We start from the raw sequence: 18651 nt of genomic DNA on the forward strand, positions 1-18651 counted from the left end.
TGCTATGGTAAATGCACAATATCAAATATGCCCAAGACATATGAGTCAGAAAAACCCGACCCGCATTAAGATAAATCCGCTACGACGGAGGCGCAAGTCGAGAAAATTTGACCTATGCTAAGATAAATTTACTATGGTATAGACATAAAGATCAAATGTGCCTAAGACGTGTGAGTCAAAAAAACATGACCCACGCCAAGATAAATCCGCTATGGCGGAGATGCAAAGCCAAATGCGTCTAAGACATATGAGTCAAGAAAACTCAACTCTCACCAAGATAAGTCCACTACATCGAAGGTACAAGGCAAAATGTGCCTAAGATACATAAGTTAGAAAAACCTAACACGCGCTAAGATAAATCTGCTATGACAAAGACATAAGACCAAATGCGCTCAAGACGTGAATTGGAAAATTCCAACTTGAACTAAGATAAATCCGTTATAGCGGAGGAGGAAGGTTAAATGCATCTAAGACACATAAGTTAGGGAAAACTCGATCTATACCAAGATAAATCCACTACGACGGAGGTGTCGGGCCAAATGCATTTGAAACGCGTGAGCCGAGAAAACCAGACCCATGCCAAGATAAATTGGCTACAAGGAAGTCACAAGGCCAAAGATGCTTGAATATGAGTCGAGAAAAACTAACTGGGGCTAAGATAAATTTACTATAGCGGAGGTGCAAGGCTACATGCGCCTAAGATGCGTAAGTTGGGAAAACCTAACCTGTGCTAAGAGAAATCCACTACGGTAGAAACATAGGCCCAACGTGCCTGAAACACTTAATTCGAGAAAAATCGACCCGCAGGATGAGACCCCTATTGTAGAAGTCATATGTACAAAGATTCAAAGTAGAAAAACATAAATTTCCTTCTTATTAAGAAGGAAGACAATAAATTTTCTTTTTTCCTTATGATAAACGAGGAAAACTACTCTAACCCTGAGAATCTCATATTACTGACTTACTTGAGTGTCGAAAAAATCGAATCGAAAAACCCCACTCGACCTTGGTCTTTATACAGGACGCACCTCAGGAGCACAATACTTTTACATCGAATCCATCTCGGAATCACTTCGGACAATTCTATGCACACATATCTAAATCACGGGCTGACTATGTCGTCAATGATATTTTCTCCGGATGACAAGTAAAATATTTTGATACCACAAAATTATTTTCTTTTATAACATAAGCAATCCACATCACTATCATCATTGACACGATCTGTTCGAATATCCTACGATTATTTGACTATCTACTCGATATTAAATGCTGAGAGGCAGTTGACTCGCTTCTCCGGGCTAATTACTTGGGATATCCCCTCATACGCCCAACACGGCAGGAGAGACGTCACGGTGTTGAGGTCAGAGCAGTGTCGTGATCATACCACGGGCTTCCATAGTAGCCTGCATCATTGCGTGCTATGCGAGGATGGCAGCGAACTCGGGGAACATGAAGGAGACTTCAAGGATTACAAGCTTCGCTGTCACACAGGAGGACGACGCGAGCTTCACGCGCCATAGGCTGTGCTAAAGGTACACCCTGTGACGTTCCTGCACAAGATCTGCAACACCGTGCTGTTCGACAGGCCGACGAAGCGCGGCGTCTTGAACTGGCTCACGGCGGCCCCGAGGCCCAGGTAATGGTGCAGGATCGTTTGGAACGTCCCCCTGCGAACGATGCGAAGCTCGAGAGGCCCAATGGCGCCGACCTTCCTCGACCCGACGTAGCCGGCGTCGACGAAGGACAGGTCTAAGCAGTTGCAGCAGGCACGCAGGACCTCCTCGGTGGCGTCACAGCTCAGCTCCCAGTAGATCACGTAATGTCCAGGCTCCGTGGAACTGTCGACATGGCTGGTGAAGTCGACGACCTCGACCTTCTCCTCCGCCAGCAGCCGAGCCGCCGCCTCCACAGCCAACTGCAGATCCTTCTCGGTGTTCTTGTCGATGTTGATGCTAAGCACGAGGCTTCTCCTGCACACGAACTGAATCTCCGGAGTGGAGTTGTGGAAGCCGGCTACCCTCACGATGTCTCCCAACCTGTATCGATACAGGCCTGTCACAGGTCGATCACTCGTTAGTGCTAGAAGAACCAAGATAAGTATCATCACACATAAAACAGAGACTTAAGAACGGGAGATCGAATTTAACTATGCAGAATGTGATCTATTAAGCTTTATCAAGTTTGACCATTCATCCATTCTGACTTTTCAAAGGGAAAAGTGACAGCTCAGTACACGGGGCTTCTACCATTTTGACCATTCAAACATGTAGTTCATCAGTCAAACCAAGTCACTGTCATGAGACTTGTGCATATATAGTTCATCGATTTGTGCATTCCTCTCTCGATTTAGTCAAGAAATCTACAGGATTCTTGTCTTGCTGTTGAAAAGTCAACCGTTCTTACACAACAGATGTGCATAACACTATGCATATTGATTTAGTCTAAACTGTTGATTTCATATAGCAAAATCAGCAATCGTTGTTACTTTTCTTAATGATTCTGCTCTTAGCATTTCCATCATTGGAGTTTTTATAGCACTTAATTGCAAAAAATATCAACAAAATAGATAAATGAGGAGAGTAGAGTTCATCAATACCTGCAAAATTGGTCATCACAATCTCGTACTCTTTGCCAACTTCAACTTCAGTAAGGCCAATCGGTTCAGCTTCTATATAGTGAATGGTGGAGGCACTCTTCTCCGGCTCCTGAACCTCAGATTTCTCCAAAGGGATGAATTCGAAGTAGCCGATGTTAGGAAGCACTGCAAAGGTAGCCAATTCAGGTGGCAAACTGGGGTTGACGTTAGCACCGATCCATCCTTCTGAAGAACCATAGTCAGCGCTCATCAGAGGTAGGCTTCCTGCATAATGCCTCAACTTCTTCAAGTATGGCTCCATAGATCCAGTCATAATGCCATAGACATACTTGGCATTGGGCCAAAGCTCCGGGATCACACCATACCAGTTGCTTAATCTCACACACACATTGTGTATGGAGTCAGCGAGGCTGGGATTAGGCCTTAAGAGCTTGGAAACAGCTGCACGAATTGATGGGACGGTGATTCTGCTGGAGAGAACTCCTTCTCTGATATCTGCACACAGTTCTTCCCACACATGTTCGAATGTCTGAAAAGCATGGACGATGCTGTGTGCGAAGGTGGAAGATATGAGCTGCACTTCGTTGGAGAAGATGAGCCCGCAAAGGAGGTGGCAGTACAAGGACTGCTGGAAGTCCGGGCCAAATATGACTTCGTCGGGACTGCAGCATTGAGATTGGATGTCCTTCATGGTGTGCTTGAATTGCTCACTCTGGAACACATTGGTTGTGGCTGTTGCTGCAGTGAGCCCCCCTTGGGTCGTCACCCGCTTGCTGCTGTATATCAACTGCAGAGCTTTCCCATTGCCTATCGGATACTCTCTGCAAACGCAACAGATAATACAGGGTAAGATTCAGCTTTGATACTCAGTCTGGCAGCAGTGAGCTCCATACCTGTTTCTGAACGCAAATGAAGTGCAATAAATCTGCATCGTGGATTGGAGTAGCTCACCGTTGAAAGGCACAAACTTTGGTTTCCCTTGCGTGGTACCAGAACTGTGGCAAGATAAACAAGCTTCCTAAGAGCGAGGAAGAGAAGATACACCGTGTAAAGGCAACGTCAAACAGAGGCGTGTCCAACAGCGCTACCTCAAAGAAATTGAAGTGATGGGCTTCCCGGTGAGGATGGGAGAAGAATCTCCGTCGGCGATTCTCTGGATGTAAGGCTCAAGATCGGCATGAGTGACCAAGGGGACGCAGGCCTTGAAGCTCTCGGGGTCGGTTCTTCCTGCAAGGCCTAAGCTCTGCAAGTACTCGGCTTCACCATTTTGCTCGAGAATCCATCGGAGAGTCTCCGTCTGTTGACGCCCAGCGTCCTTTGACAGTTCTTCGAATTCGTTTATCACGCTCTCGAGGCTGAAAACTCTCATCTTTCTCAACTTAAAGGGCGATCTCCGGGGTTACTGCTGCAAGCGAGGATAATTCACGTTATGAGAGCAGGGAAAGGAATCCATTTGAACAGAGCATCGAATCATCGGAGACTTTTAAGGGATTAGTACCGTCAGAGACCTAATCCATGACAACATTCGAATCAGAGATCGCAGAAACAAAGGATTCGGACGGCAGAAAGGCAATTCCATGTTCCCAGCAACATATTCCAAATCGATCAGATTAGCAGTTAAAAGCGAGGGAAAAAACAAAAAAGGAAACAAAGCCAATATGAAAGAAAAAAAGCACAAAAAAAGGAATTTTGGCAAAGAAAAAGAATCAAACGTACGATTTTAATCAAAAAAAGATAGGAACAAATGCGAGAGAAGGGAAAAGATCAATTCCTTAACTTTTTCCTGAATAGAAACCGACGGAAGACCGAGAACAGAAAAGAAAGCTATCTTCTGCTAGCGAAAGGAAAGCCCTTTAAAGCAACGGAAAGGAAGGAACACAAGAACGCGAAACCAAATCCAAGCAGACACTGCCTTCAAATCAAGCAATCTCAACCAAAGGGTCTCACGAGAACCCAAAAGAAGCAAACTTAGAGCAATAACCCAAGGACTCTTCCAAGAACACGCATCAGATCCATCAAAGATACTCGCCTTTCGGTACCTACCACCGGTTCCACCAAAACCACTCGATCCAAAAGAACTCGGCCTCCCAAAACAGGTCGAAGTAATAATATATAAAATGAAGCTCGATTCCTTTCTGGAGAAAGGCTGACTGGAAGAAACAAAGCCAACGGGAACACGCAAGCGTCAAGCTCTCACCTTTGTCTCTCTCTCCGTCTCCTTCCTCTCCGCGGAACGGCCGCCTTCGAGTTTCCTTCCCGTCTTCCACTTCCAGCGGAGGAGTAAGGAGCGAAGCTTCGAATTTATAGCGCGAGGGTGACGAAGAGGAGCCCGCAAGGGGCGGGCGAGACGACCGCTTAGTCGCCCACTGGCTGCAGTGCGACCGAACAATTATTGCAGGCCATAGAGCGACGGCGTCGGGCCATGGGATACGGACAAGAGCGGCAGCCATCGTCCATTACGAGCCTTGGGACCAGCTAATCGAAGTGCTCGGTGTCCTCACCACAGATCGCTCCGCGGAGACGGCACGAATCATTAAGTTGATCAGAGTTAATAAGATGCTGCCACATCAGCATTCTGCCTTTTTCTATGAATCGGACTCAATTTGATTGCCCCATTAGAGAAATTAGATATATGTTTAGAATTCAGTCACTAATTTTTCTATAAATTTGATCAAACTAATCCTTTTAGATATTTAATGATGTCTTAATCGAGCCTAACAAAAGAGCTCATCTTTAGTCTCAAGCCTTTGGCTACACGGTGATTTAGGAAGCTCAGTGACGAGAATAGTAATTATGATAAGACTCGTTGACATCAGATGACACCACACGCAACAGCACCTGGTCAATGCAGATCGAAACGTCGATCGAGGCGCATTAACATCCTGCCAAAGCTCAATTCTTTATGTCACGCCAACACAAAGTCAGACGCTACCAGTCTGCCCCTACAAGCGGGCAGCTCAGGAAGCAATATGCTTCCCTATAAATATCCTCTCGTTCATTAGAAAGATGAGGGAGAGACAGACACACAAAAACACTTCTTCATCTAAAACCCCCTCCACATCTGCTAACTTGATCGTCGGAGGAGTCGGGCCGAGCGCCTCGGCCTGACCTTTGTGTAGGTGCGAAGCCAAAGATCCTCTTCGGACGCGTAGGCAAGGAGTTCCTGCCCGGAGGAGACGGCTACACCGTCCCGATCGGACACCGCACCCGACTGCCTCAGCGAGCTCGAGGAACGCCCCAGGGAGATCCCCGTCATCCAGACTCGAACCGAGCCACGTCGGCCTCGAGGCCACGGCTCAAAATTGTTTCCCACGACACTTGGACTTGCTAATTAGTCTCAAGTTTCTTTTCAAAACATGTAATTGCAATGCGATCATAGGATTTGGTTTGAACAATAGACAAAGACCTAAGAGTTAATTAGCAGTTGCTTGGATCCATTTGGATTTTGTTCTGATGATTTAAATCACCTAACAGATTTGTTCATAATAGTTAGTCCTGAAATCATAAATTCACGGTTACCTAAAAAAATAATAATTCTAACCCTTTTAATAAAAGTAACGGTGAATAGGGTTAGAATATTGTAGGTAAGTGATTCTAAAAAGGAGGAGGAAAAGACAGAAAAAAAAATAGAAAGAAAGAGAAAAATATAAAGATAATATAGAAAAACTATTCTCAATCATCCGATTATTCTTGCTGTGATTAGTTAAAGAGATTTTAGGTATTGTGTACTATGACGTAATCCTTTATCTCAGTTATTCTTTTGTGATTGTTACTTGATTTTGGGCAAGAGACTTGATATTGGTTTTACACATAAATCTTGATGTTGTATTTAATTGTCATTTTCATTTAATTTCGTTATGTATTATGATCTACTAGTTTTTGTTCGTATACAAGTCTTATCTTTTTATCCCGATATATAATTTGGTGTATGTATAATAAATAACAGGTATAGCGAATCCATAAAAGTCGAATTAAAATAGGGACATGTGTGAATGACCCAAATAATGTCAAGAAATATATATCGTTGACTAAAACAGCAGTGTGAAGGGTTGACTTTGTTGTCGTGGACTTAGATCATCCACCAGAATTCATGTGAACAAGATCAAAAAGGCCCGAAAGATTTATCAGCACCAGTTAGATTCATTCTCCTACGAAACCTGTGGCAGTATCTGTTGGGTTTCAAAGTGAATCAATTAAGTCTGGATCTTGACATGCCGAACCTTATCAAGAAAAGCACAGCAGAGAAAGATCTTGTTAGAGAAATAACATGGATCTATAGAGAACGAGAAAAAGCACAGCAGAGAAAGAAACAAGTTGTTTAAGAGAGAAAAAAAAATGTTTAGAGAGAGAAATCCCACAGTTAAGGAGAAAAATTCGATAGAGAGAAATTATAGAGAGAATAATTACTTATAACATCGACAAGGAGTGAATCTAATTGTGATAACCCATCAAATAAGAGGAGATAGTGAAATCGAAAAAATAATTGACAAATTAGATTGTAGTAAGAGAAAAATGATCAATCGAAGAGATTACCATAATGTTGATTAACTGCAAGAGAAAGATCAATATATTTAAATTTTGAACACTATTAAAAGAGAATATTGAAGTTATGGATGATGAGTTTGATAAATAAAACAAGATACTAAAATCTCTTCTATTCTTCTTTATGATTTCTAACATGATATCAGAGCTTCGATCAACGTGTCAAAGCTAAGAGGTTGTCGAGTGGGAAATATGTACGATTTCTAAAGAGATAAATAAGATGATGGAAAAAGAAATAAGTTATTTAGAGAGAAAAACCCTTTTATTCTATTTGAAAGTAAATCACAAAAAATGTATGATACAAAACTAAAAAAAAATTGAAGACATTTCAATAAAAAAGGATAAAGAAGAGACCTCATCAAATATTACAGATTCCCCCTAATACTATTATTACTCATGCCAAGATCGTACAAAAACAAGAGTCGATTCAGACTGCAATGCGAATTTTATTAGAGCAGCTGATTTTTATTTTCATTTACATTTTTACCAAAGAATTTACAGAGTCAATAATTAAATATTCAAAAAAATGTTATTGAATTTACAGACTCTCCATTCTCCTCTATCATTTCTAACAACGCAAACCTTCATCTCAACTTGTTCAAAGAGAGCACCGAACTATACACGTGAGCTTCAATTGCAGTCAAATGGACAAGTTCAACTGATCCATTGGGATGGTAGAGAATAATAATACACTGCAATCAATGAAGAAAGCCACCTCCGGTGTTGTAGCGTAGGCATTGTACCTTTTGCACGCTGGAGAAATATCTGCCAGGGTAGTGTTGACTTTGGTTCAGGTGTTTGGTAGATAGATAAGGAGAGAGGGGCATCGCGTAGCTTTCATGCTCTAAGGCGGACGAGGAAGACAAGGTGATATCGGCATGAGAAAGATGCAATAAGTCATATCGGTATCCCTCGAGTTTTACCTTTCCTTGCTCTATGCTAGAGGTGGAAGAAAGAGAAGCTACGACGAGAGGCGCCTCGTTGCATCATGGTTGGATGTTTCACATGTCATATTGACCGGAGAAGCTACAGTCCATGATGGGAGAGGCGACACAGTTCCCCGCGTGGCCCACCGTTGGACTTCTCTCCATAAACTTATAGAGAGAGTTCGACAATATGTTAACGAAGGCTACAATGACTGAATACCAGTGCAGAGGGCATTATCACAAAGAGAAAGCAAAGACAAAGGATTCTGTTGCTGAAATGGACAACTCACTGCCTCAACACTAATGGTGGAGAGAAGAAAGAGGCATGTCTAAGTTAGGCTGCATGGAGCCGCAAAATTCTGGTGCATTGTGAAAAGCATGTTCTATTGGATGGTTGATTCAATGTTCTTCTTGATTCATTTTGTCCTTTTCCAAGTGGTAAAGATTTATGATCTGAAAGAGATGGTTGTAGATTTACTTCCGATTGATCCAGAAGAACCGTTCAAGGAAGTATCGGGAGATAAAGTAGTAATGCAAACCAGAAATGATGTGAAGGAGCAGCAAACCAGCTGGGAAAGTTTAGCTAGGAATTGAGGTATATACTTGTTGTGTTCATCTGTGAATTTATTGCTGATACAAGTTTAATGCACAGTTCATTTGGAATCAAATGTCTTCGCACAAAAGAAGATTCCATGTTACTTTCAAGTGGCAGAACCCGATTCAAAGGGAAAACAGGAGGATAAGAAAGTTCTCGTCGTCTGTCCAAGAAGAATCACTGGTAAGTCTTCTAACATCTTTCTTCTTTTCTACCCATCCACAGATCTCTCTCTCTCTCTCTCTCTCTCTTGTGTTCTAAATCTTTGACGGCAATCTCGACTTCTTTCATGTGCTCGTTCCCTGCACCTGACATGAAAGCTGGACATGGGGTTGATTCAGTGGATGCAACGAAAACAACGGAACAGATGAACAGCGAAGCATGCGGTACTTCTGCTGCCGCTGTAGACGAAAACGTCCAGTTTCTGTAGAACCATGAAGAAAGGCTTGGCAGGTCGAGTTAGAATTCATGTAGCCAATACCTCGAACACCTACGTGGATTGTGAGTGTCGCGAAAAGAACGAGGGTATCTGTTCGTAGGCCCATATCTCCGCTTCGTTCTGTCCTTGTGGAATAGGATGCTTGGCGAGATAGCGAAGTAACAGCGAATGCTTCCACAACACAGGAATGGGCGGGAAAGAAAGGGTGGAGGAGATGAAGCCCAAATAGGGGATTGGGAGGCCCATTAAATAAGAACTTTTGCTTGTTTAATTCATGCAAAAATTAGATGAGAAAAAACATTGAGCACATAATATTTTTTTTCTCCTTCCAAATAATTATATATATATATATATATAAATAAGTTTAGATAAATTATGATGCAACACAAATATTTACTTTTCTCTTTTTTCAATAACTCAGATAATGAAATATTTAGGAAAATGGGGTAAGAATTGTTAGTGCAAAAGAAAAAAAAAATCTGATTAAAGAAATTAATGAGTACAGGAAAAACAAATAAAAAATATAGTTAAAAGAAAATGAAGGTACACAGTCACTGTTTTATGATAAATATGATTTTGAATTAATCTCAATCTTTATATTAAGATTCCAACAGTAATATTCCTCCTAAAGGTCATGTCTTAATTGGTTTTTAACTAATTGAGAATTAAAAAATATTAATTAATTCGATAAAAATATAAGAGAATATTTTTTATTCCAATCAATGGAGAATGTTTAGGATTCTATTTATTATGTGTTCTAAAGGGTTATTATAAATACTAAAGCTTATTTTTCATGAGATATGGAGCTTTTTTTAAATCTCCAACAGGAAATCACCCACAAATTATTAGGACGCATGCTTTGACATTTAATTTCAACAGGAAAAAAAAAAGAATTGTATCATTAAACTTGAACCCTTTTCTTGAACCTTCACCAGCATACACGGGTGAGACATGAATTTGTTTGCAAGGTTAGATCTGCTGGTGTGGATAGCAACCCACAGCCTAATCATTCATAAATCACCCTAGAATAAAGTGGCTAGAAATCCATGAATGTACAATAAAATAAAAAATTTTAATAAAAAATTTTAAAAATAAATTTAAAATCATAATTTTATATTAAAATTAAATATATATAAAATTTTTTTATAGATTTACTCGGTGATTCGATCTAAATAGTTCACCGAACCATTCAAACGGTAAGAGTAACGGGCGATGTGTACAAAGGGCAGGAATATAGTCACCATAAGTTGATGACTCATGTTTATTATGAATTCCTCGTTGAAGACCAACAATTGTAATGATCTATCCCCATCATGATAAAATTTTTAAAGATTACTCAGGATTATCAAACAAGGCTATACACTTTGCTTAATACAGTAATACGTGTGTGTGGCCCAAAACATTTAAAGGCATCATAGACCTGTTATTACCTCAAACTTTTATGGCTTAAACGACTGTAGTCCCTCTAAGAAGCTGACTGCATAAAGATGTCTCCGTATAACTAATTAGCAAGCTGTTGTCTCATTCGTTATCGAAATTAACCAAATAAATTGTTTCACCAACTAAGAACAATCATGCACCACTAAGAAAGAGTTTTCTATCTGTTAATCCTTATGTTTTGACCTGATAAGTTTCCTCGTATCGAATCAAATTAAGCCACACTAAAAGTTTCATATAATTTATTTCAAATAATTAAGAATTATGATATTATTATTATTATTGTGAATGTAATAATTTTTTTTACTCCACTCAGTCTCAATATACCTTTTTCTTTCTTTTGGCATGAAATAAATTTACGTCACCGTGACGACGTATAACGCATAAATAACTTACTCCATAACAAAAAAAAGAAGAATAAAATATTAAAAATATAATTCTGATCCCCATTGCAGGGTAATTTTGTAATATGATTCCTCGCCCGCGAATCCCTGTCCTTGATGGCCGTTTCCTTGTTGCCGTTAGCACAGGATATGTTACGCTCCAAGCACGCTTTTTCGGTACCCAACGTCCCACAACACGAGAATCGGTTTCGACATGGTGGAGCCGCGTGGCCCAAAACAAACATTACTCTCAGGATTAGAAATCGGGTCATTATCCAGACGAGTAAGGAGAGTGTTTTTTCGTTTAGGTTTCCGTTTATCCTGTAGACGATCAAATTGACGTTGTTATGTCTCTTAACCTCCCTTCCACGGGTACAAAGGAGGCGTTGCGACTGGAACCCCGAAGGAACGGAACCGTGCGACTGGAGAAGCACAGTCCCCTGTCCTCCACCCCCATCGCTTCCGCCTCCGACTCTTCTCTTCTAGCCGAGCCGAACTGTCTGTAGGGTTTGATGGCGTCGGAAGATGTGGTGGGGAAGAGCACGGGAGAGTCGGCGGTGACGAGGATAGTGAACCTCGCGGAGGAGGCGAAGCTTGCGAGGGAGGGCGTCAAGGCTCCCGGCCACGCGATCCTCAGCATCTGCAAGTCGCTTGTGGCCGGAGGCGTCGCGGGAGGAGTGTGAGCCCTTCGGATCTCTTTCTGTTCAGGCCCTTTCTTGACTTCTTGCAGTTATCCTCATTTATATCCATTTGCCTTTTGTTTGTCTTTTCTTGTTCTTTGCATCAGTTGGGGAATCTTGAGTTTTTATCGTACTTTTGCCTTCTGATTTGTTTCGTCATTTTCCCCTCATTGATCTTAGGTGATATCTTGCTTGGGTTTTTTTGGCCCTGACATACGTTTTCGTGCTTGCCATATGAGTTGGTTATTGGCATTTGCAAGGTCATATATATTTGCTTAATCTCTTATGGTGTTTAGATCAGCTGCGAGCGTGAAATTTGATCGACTCTCAATTCCAAGTTATGGTAAAGTTAGAATGCAGAGATTGTTGAAGGAGTGATCTCTCATCTTTACCAAAGTAAATACCGTAGTGATATTGAATGACAAAATATTTTGCTGAGAGCGGTTGAGTAATAGTAAAATTTACATCGAAGTAATATAGGACAAAGAATATCTAGATACTTTTATTCTTTCGGCTTCCTATATGATCATGATGGCTTATAAAGAGGTACACAACATATAGGTTGTTCACTTCGCCATGTTTTTATTTATTACCTTTTTCACTTCTTTACTTCTAAAACATATTTCATATGCTGTCCTATAGAAGACAACTGCTCCTTTGAAACAAAACAACAGAGAATCACAATCCTTTGATGATGGACCACCACTTTGAGCAAGGGTTTCCTATCTAACTTGGGTCCTTAGCTTGCATCACTGTATTTGTTATGAAAAGTTTTCTATCTATATCATAAATTTGGTCCTTGCTTGCATCACTGTATCTGTTATCATTCTAATGACTATTAGTTTTAATGTAGTAGTTTTCTCTTTAATGGATTAATAAGGGTTCCTATCTATATCAGAAATTGGGTCCTTCGTTGAGTTACTATAATTTATCATTTTTTATGAATCTAATAGTTTTAAGGTAGTGGTTTTATATTTAATGGATTAACATGACATTTTAATTTCTATACGATCCTGGCCTTCAATTGTAATACTTTTTCATTATATGAATGCCTTTGCAGATCTAGAACAGCTGTTGCTCCACTTGAGCGCCTAAAAATCCTGCTTCAGGTATATATTTTATTCAATTAGTATCTTTGTTGTTCCTTTAATTTTTATTGTGTGGTATATTGCTGTTTTTCTTGTTCTTTCTTGTGGGTGTTGAATTTTTTAGGATAATTTATACGCAGCACGATATCTTATTTTTACTTTGGCTTTTAGAATTAGGGTATATTGCTGTTTTTCTTGTTCTTTCTTGTAGGTGTTGAATTTTTTAGGATAATTTATATGCAACATGATATCTTATTTTTTACTTTGGATTTTAGAATTAAGGTGTTCTTTCCCACATTAGGGAGTGCTTATTGAAAATATATCTAACATGTCTGTCACATGATACTTGAGCAAAGCACTTATGTTGACTGATTAATATCGAGTCATCTTTTGCAAGCTTTTCTGACAGGAACTGTTCAAGATCACCATGAGCCTTCATTCACTTTTCATTGATAAAAATACATTTATTTGATCCATCTTATTATTTATTTTGCTTGTTATTAATGGAACTAATTTTATGTTAACTATTTTTTTTTTTATGAAAAGATCATCTTCAATCAAGTGAACATGCAACTTGGAGTTTCTGTATACAATCTTGAATTGATATGATTCTGGAGTTAATTGTGTTAAGAGAATAGTAGCTCATCCCTCTTGCAATACATAATCATCTACTTCAGGCTTCTTGATTTCATTGTTTTTACTTACGGAATCAGAAGACTACTGTGAATCTTTTGCTGGAATTGCTTTTGCCAAGTGATCATCTACATTCAGTCAATGTCCAAAATACCATTTTTTGCTATCCATTATCGTATACCTAAATATAGCATTTAGTTGCAGGCTAAGTGTTATAGTGCGAAGAGGCCAAGAATATGGCTCATAATCATTTCTGAGTTAGCCTTTGATTGCAATTAGCTTTCGTTTTTTGTGTAATAATGTCATTTTTATGGGCCATCACTGCTGAAAATTGTTCCATTCACTTCTTGTATTTGCGAAGTATGTTTAAAAAGGAAGTGGGGTGACAATGACAGACACAGCACAGCTGGTTTGATCTTATGATGCCATTTTATGGTATATGGATAGTTGATGGGGTGACTTCTTTTTTATGTTTGATAAGTCTGCATCCATCATGTGATTCCTTGATAAGTGACACTGTAGCCTTCATACTGAATGCCATTCTAGGTAAACAGTGTCTGAAAATCAATCTTAATATTTCAAGATCTATTGGTTTCTGGATCCCTTTGGGTAATTACACTTGAATTAAAACACTGCTGTTTTTATGTGATTGGATGCATGAGAAGCCCCTTTCTTAATGTGTTTCTAGAATCAAAAATTTTATTTAATCTTTTTTTTATGGTTGTCAGCTACATAACTGTAAATGCAGGTATATATGTCAGTGTAATGTAACTTGTCCTTTCTTATTGTGATGTATACACCAGTGTTTGTTCATCAACTGGGATGTGGAAATTTTGAACAGAGATGTGTCTTTGAAGAACTCCACTTTCTTGATTTTACACTTCTGATTATATGGATTTGATTGTAAATATAGGTTCAAAATCCTCATAGTATTCAGTATAATGGAACGATCCAAGGGCTCAAGTATATATGGAAAAGTGAGGGTTTTCGAGGACTGTTTAGAGGCAATGGTACTAACTGTGCTCGGATTGTCCCCAATTCAGCGGTCAAGTTCTTTAGCTATGAACAAGCATCAAGGTAAGTTCTTAGATTGCCCTTCTCAGTTTTACATTACCTTTACAAGAGAAATAGCATGTTGTTTGATTTATGATTTTTTTTTCTTTTTTCAGAAGGGAAGGCATATATCTAATTAGCATGTGATGTTCAGTTTTGCTTTCTATGCTTCCATTTCCTCTATCAGCATGGGAAGCTAAAACCCTAATGAACTGGAATGTACTTAAGCTGCAGTTTAAATCTAAGTTTAAAGTTTTGATAAAATTATAGAATGTTGAATTAGGTGACTGGATTCAATTAGCAAAAACTGAAAAATAATAGTCTATGACTCTATGTTTTGAGCTCCATATATGACTTTTAGGCCAATATTATATCAGATATTCACAAGTGCAACATCTCCACACTAATCAACTTTTGAACATCACTCTATTTTAATTGGACTGAAGTTTTGATCATATAATAGATATCGTAAACAGTATATTGTTGTTATTCTATAATTTTTCAAACAGTTTGCATCTCCCTGACAAAATTTGCTGGGATAAGATCATATGGGGCATGCTATCTCTCCTAATGTTGCAAATTAATGGATGCTATTTTGCGTCTAGCACAAATTTTCTGTTGCAGTTATTCTTCTCATTGTAGACGTGAACATGTGAATCACAAGTAACAATGTAATAATTTGGAGGTTTGATGTTGTTAGTTTAGGGTTGATTTGATTGGTGATTGTAATGTCACTGGAGCAAAATTGGTGCTACTGTAAGTATGGGAGAGTGTAATTGGAAGAGATTGAGGGAATTAAGTGTGAAAGTAGAGAAGATTGGGCTTGTAACCCCCATTGTTCTCTCTTTTCCTCTGGGTAAAATAGATATTGTGCATACCCATCATCTGAACATGTACCACATGACAGATATTTGTTCTCTTAATTATTTGGTGTAATTGATAATGCATGTTGTTGATCCAGTTAGATGCAAGTATGGGTTGACCTTTGATTATATAACTTCACAAGTGTCTTGAAGTTCATTACTTCATTAATTTGCATACACCATGTTGATTGATTTTCAAGTTCAACAAATTGGTTGCAATTGTTCCACTTGGTCAGGGACAAAAGAAAGTGTCATCTACCTGCAAAAGTCCTTTGGCTTCACTGGACAAAGAATTCTTTTTTCAGTGGTCTAGTTCTAAAGATTACATGATGCCGATGTGATTTCTTATCATGGCACACCAACATAGCATAACTGTATTTTTGGTCATGCGCCTTTCCATTAAGCAATCTATGATTATAGTCGTAGATATTTTTATGTTTTACTTCTGCTGCATAGTACAAGACAGAATACGGGCTCCCAAGTTAGTAGGCATCACTGTTTGATGTCTTTGTTTCAACACCTCTGTTATATTGGATCCAGCTAGTAGCTAATGATTACCCAATTGTTTTAGATATCATCCAAATACTAGTAGCTAATCGTCTACCTTATCCTGTCCAGGAATTGGAAAATCATGATGTTCTTATTTTGAATTTAACTAGTTGATAAGTCGACAAATTTCATCTTCAGGCGGGATTTAGATAGCATACTCATTAAAGACTGACAACATGGAAGAATTCCATAATATATTCTTTTTTGTAGGTGTTGACAAGATTACTAATTAGTAATATGACCCTATTTATTTAATGATATGCCTTTCTGCCAAAACTGATCAATTCTGCTTTCTTTTCTGGAACCGGAAGTTTAATGGTTTTCCTTCTTCATGGTATGATCACATTTTATTTTGTTTTCCGTATTTAGTTTTCATCCTATCATTGCTGATGCTAGGATTTGGAACTTGTCACAGTGGAATTTTGTGGCTTTACCGTCGGCAATCTGGCAATGGTATGTCGTACCGTTTTATACCATCTTTCTTTGATTGAATGTGTTTATTTAATGTTATGTCACTCGATACATACCTTTTAGTAGTCCTTTTTGCTCTTTTCTCTTATGTATTGTTGGCATGAACAACATGAATGTAATGCATTAAATTTTTTTATTGGTTCTATACCATGGCTTTGTTGTTGCTATTGTTGTTGTTATTTTCATACCAAAATTCTACTGTGACATTCTGCACATCTGACATTTCAGATGATATGTATAGGCAGTAGGTTATGATTTCTATTACCTAGATTCAATACCTAATCACTACCCAACACATATTATTATGATTCATTCTTGATAGCATCTCGCGGACATTTAGCATTTATAAGAAGTTAGACATTACAGAAGCTGACAACTAGTATACCTTTATTCATATGGTTCTTTAATCTTTATTCATGGGACAAAACTTTCATTTCTTTTTTGTAGCTAGCCTTAGTCCTACTTTTGCACAAACCTCATTTGTCCAGTCTGTTATACTCACACCTAATTGTGAAATTGTAATATTTAATTTTTGTGTTAACTAAGCAGAAGATGCTCAACTCACTCCCGTATTACGTCTTGGGGCTGGAGCATGTGCTGGAATTATTGCTATGTCTGCTACTTATCCTATGGACATGGTCCGTGGAAGGATCACAGTTCAGGTGCTTTTCCTAGTTTTTGCATATCGCGTCTCTTCTGTTGTGATTAGTTCCTCTAGCCCCTGTCGGCATTCCATTAATCTCTTCCTTTTGTGCAGACTGAGAAGTCGCCTTACCAGTACAGGGGCATGTTTCATGCGTTGGGCACTGTCTACCGTGAAGAAGGCTTTCGTGCTTTGTACAAAGGCTGGCTACCATCTGTCATAGGAGTTGTGAGTATTCTCCAACTTCTAGAAGCATTATTCATCATATATGTCAGGCGTTGGGTAGTCTGATCTATATACAAAATAGCTCCTCCCCTCAAATCTGTCTGATTTATATTTTCATGTGTTTTCTTTTCTTGGATTATCACCACTATTTGAACCGCTTGCGTCATATTTATATAGAACCTCTCTTTTGCAAATTTGGGGATAGTAAACCTCTTGTACAAATTTTTTGACATAAAAAAAGCTGAACTACTGTAAGTTTCTATGTTGTAGGATTGTAATGGAAATCATCTTTTATTAAAAACAATAAAGGGAGGGTATATGTAATTTTTTTTCCCTTTGCTAGAGTGCATACTCCTTCCTTCTGTTCCTTATTGCTAACAGAACAGAAAGGCAGACATAAGCAACATTTGCCATCCTCTAGCTTCTACATATTATGATAATTGAGTCATTTCTTTATTTCTAGTGTCTTGATATGAATTACAACCACTTTGCTAAAAATTTAAGTGCTTTTATCTGATGGACATTTCATTCTGTTTGCAGATTCCTTATGTGGGCCTCAATTTTGCCGTTTATGAATCTTTGAAAGATTGGTTAATTAAATCTAACCCATATGGTCTCGTTGAAGATTCGGAGTTGAGTGTAGTCACAAGACTTGCATGTGGTGCTGTTGCTGGAACTATTGGCCAGACAGTTGCCTACCCTCTTGATGTCATTCGCAGGAGGATGCAGATGGTGGGGTGGAATAATGCTGCCTCAGTTGTGGCAGGTGAAGGTAGAAGTAAGGGTTCCTTGGAGTATACTGGAATGATTGATGCATTCAGGAAAACAGTGCATCATGAAGGCTTTGGGGCATTATACAAGGGTCTCGTTCCCAATTCAGTAAAGGTTAGTATGCCATTGATGTTTCATTCATCAGCACTGTAAGTGACCAGTTACTGGTGAAATCATCTGTTGAGGAATTAAAAACAGTATAGGTAGTAATCAAGTATCTTTGTTATGTTGTAATCTTGTTCTGCTTTTCTGTTGCAGGTGGTTCCATCCATTGCAATCGCATTTGTGACTTACGAGGTTGTAAAGGACATTCTTGGAGTAGAGATGAGAATATCTGATTGAAGCCAGAATAAATGGTGGAGCTGCTATAGTTTTGTGGGCACTTTGGCTGCTGTTTATCATAGTTTCATTCGGAGCTCAAGATAGGAAAGCTGTTCCCTCGCAATTCCTGTGTTGGTATCCAACTAGTACTTGGAGAACTGCTGGACTCTCTTGTGTTCCACCGCGTATCAAAATAAATTAAATGGTCTACAAGGGGCATGGAAGGAACATGTAGCTCTCTCAAGAAACATGTTTTGAATTGTTATGCTGTGCTGGTTGATGTTGTGCCAGGTTTCTGCTTTTGTTTTTCTTTTAGGTGCTTAATTTTGTGATGGTTGGGCTATCTAGCTATTTAAAACATGGAATTCACTGGCTGTTTCTTTAGTAATTTTAGTAATAACATAAGCTAGTTTGCTCGGTCCTTTGGTATCTA

The 18651-nt window shown here is 39.1% G+C and overlaps 2 protein-coding genes across 6 annotated transcripts; one reads left to right on the forward strand and one right to left on the reverse strand.

Annotated features, from left to right (window-relative positions):
• Nucleotides 1-1139: 1139 nt before the first annotated feature.
• On the reverse strand, nucleotides 1140-4988 carry LOC135645762 (jasmonoyl--L-amino acid synthetase GH3.5-like). 5 transcript variants are annotated; one of them, XM_065164445.1, is made up of 5 exons: nucleotides 4797-4988; nucleotides 3688-4001; nucleotides 3493-3594; nucleotides 2600-3420; nucleotides 1140-2055 (listed from the first exon to the last, which is right to left on the reverse strand). In XM_065164445.1, the coding sequence occupies exons 2-5, from the start codon at nucleotides 3966-3968 to the stop codon at nucleotides 1511-1513; spliced, it is 1749 nt and encodes a 582-aa protein (XP_065020517.1). In that variant the 5' UTR covers nucleotides 3969-4001; nucleotides 4797-4988; the 3' UTR covers nucleotides 1140-1510. The 5 variants fall into 5 exon arrangements, with proteins under 5 accessions (XP_065020517.1, XP_065020516.1, XP_065020520.1 ...); XM_065164444.1 differs by having other exon boundaries at nucleotides 3688-4004; XM_065164448.1 differs by lacking the exon at nucleotides 4797-4988 and adding an exon at nucleotides 4629-4780.
• Nucleotides 4989-11296: 6308 nt separating this feature from the next.
• Nucleotides 11297-18639, forward strand: LOC135646110 (mitochondrial adenine nucleotide transporter ADNT1-like). Its single transcript, XM_065165273.1, has 8 exons — nucleotides 11297-11600; nucleotides 12662-12710; nucleotides 14236-14399; nucleotides 16203-16240; nucleotides 16808-16920; nucleotides 17016-17129; nucleotides 17667-18011; nucleotides 18156-18639. The coding sequence occupies exons 1-8, from the start codon at nucleotides 11434-11436 to the stop codon at nucleotides 18237-18239; spliced, it is 1074 nt and encodes a 357-aa protein (XP_065021345.1). The 5' UTR covers nucleotides 11297-11433; the 3' UTR covers nucleotides 18240-18639.
• The last annotated feature ends 12 nt before the right edge of the window (nucleotides 18640-18651 follow it).

Source organism: Musa acuminata, chromosome BXJ3-8, assembly GCF_036884655.1.
Source record: "Musa acuminata AAA Group cultivar baxijiao chromosome BXJ3-8, Cavendish_Baxijiao_AAA, whole genome shotgun sequence".
NCBI classification, from domain to species: Eukaryota; Viridiplantae; Streptophyta; class Magnoliopsida; order Zingiberales; family Musaceae; genus Musa; species Musa acuminata.

Bases quoted from the DNA above. Each gene is read 5' to 3' on its own strand.
- LOC135646110 (XM_065165273.1), top strand. From the start codon at position 11,434: ATGGCGTCGGAAGATGTGGTGGGGAAGAGCACGGGAGAGTCGGCGGTG. The intron at 16,921-17,015 runs GTGCTTTTCCTA...CCTTTTGTGCAG, and splicing joins GTGGAAGGATCACAGTTCAG to ACTGAGAAGTCGCCTTACCA. The intron at 17,130-17,666 runs GTGAGTATTCTC...TTCTGTTTGCAG, and splicing joins TACCATCTGTCATAGGAGTT to ATTCCTTATGTGGGCCTCAA.
- LOC135645762 (XM_065164445.1), bottom strand. From the start codon at position 3,968: ATGAGAGTTTTCAGCCTCGAGAGCGTGATAAACGAATTCGAAGAACTG. The intron at 3,595-3,687 runs GTAGCGCTGTTG...ATCTTGCCACAG, and splicing joins ATCACTTCAATTTCTTTGAG to TTCTGGTACCACGCAAGGGA. The intron at 3,421-3,492 runs GTATGGAGCTCA...TTGCGTTTGCAG, and splicing joins TCATTTGCGTTCAGAAACAG to AGAGTATCCGATAGGCAATG.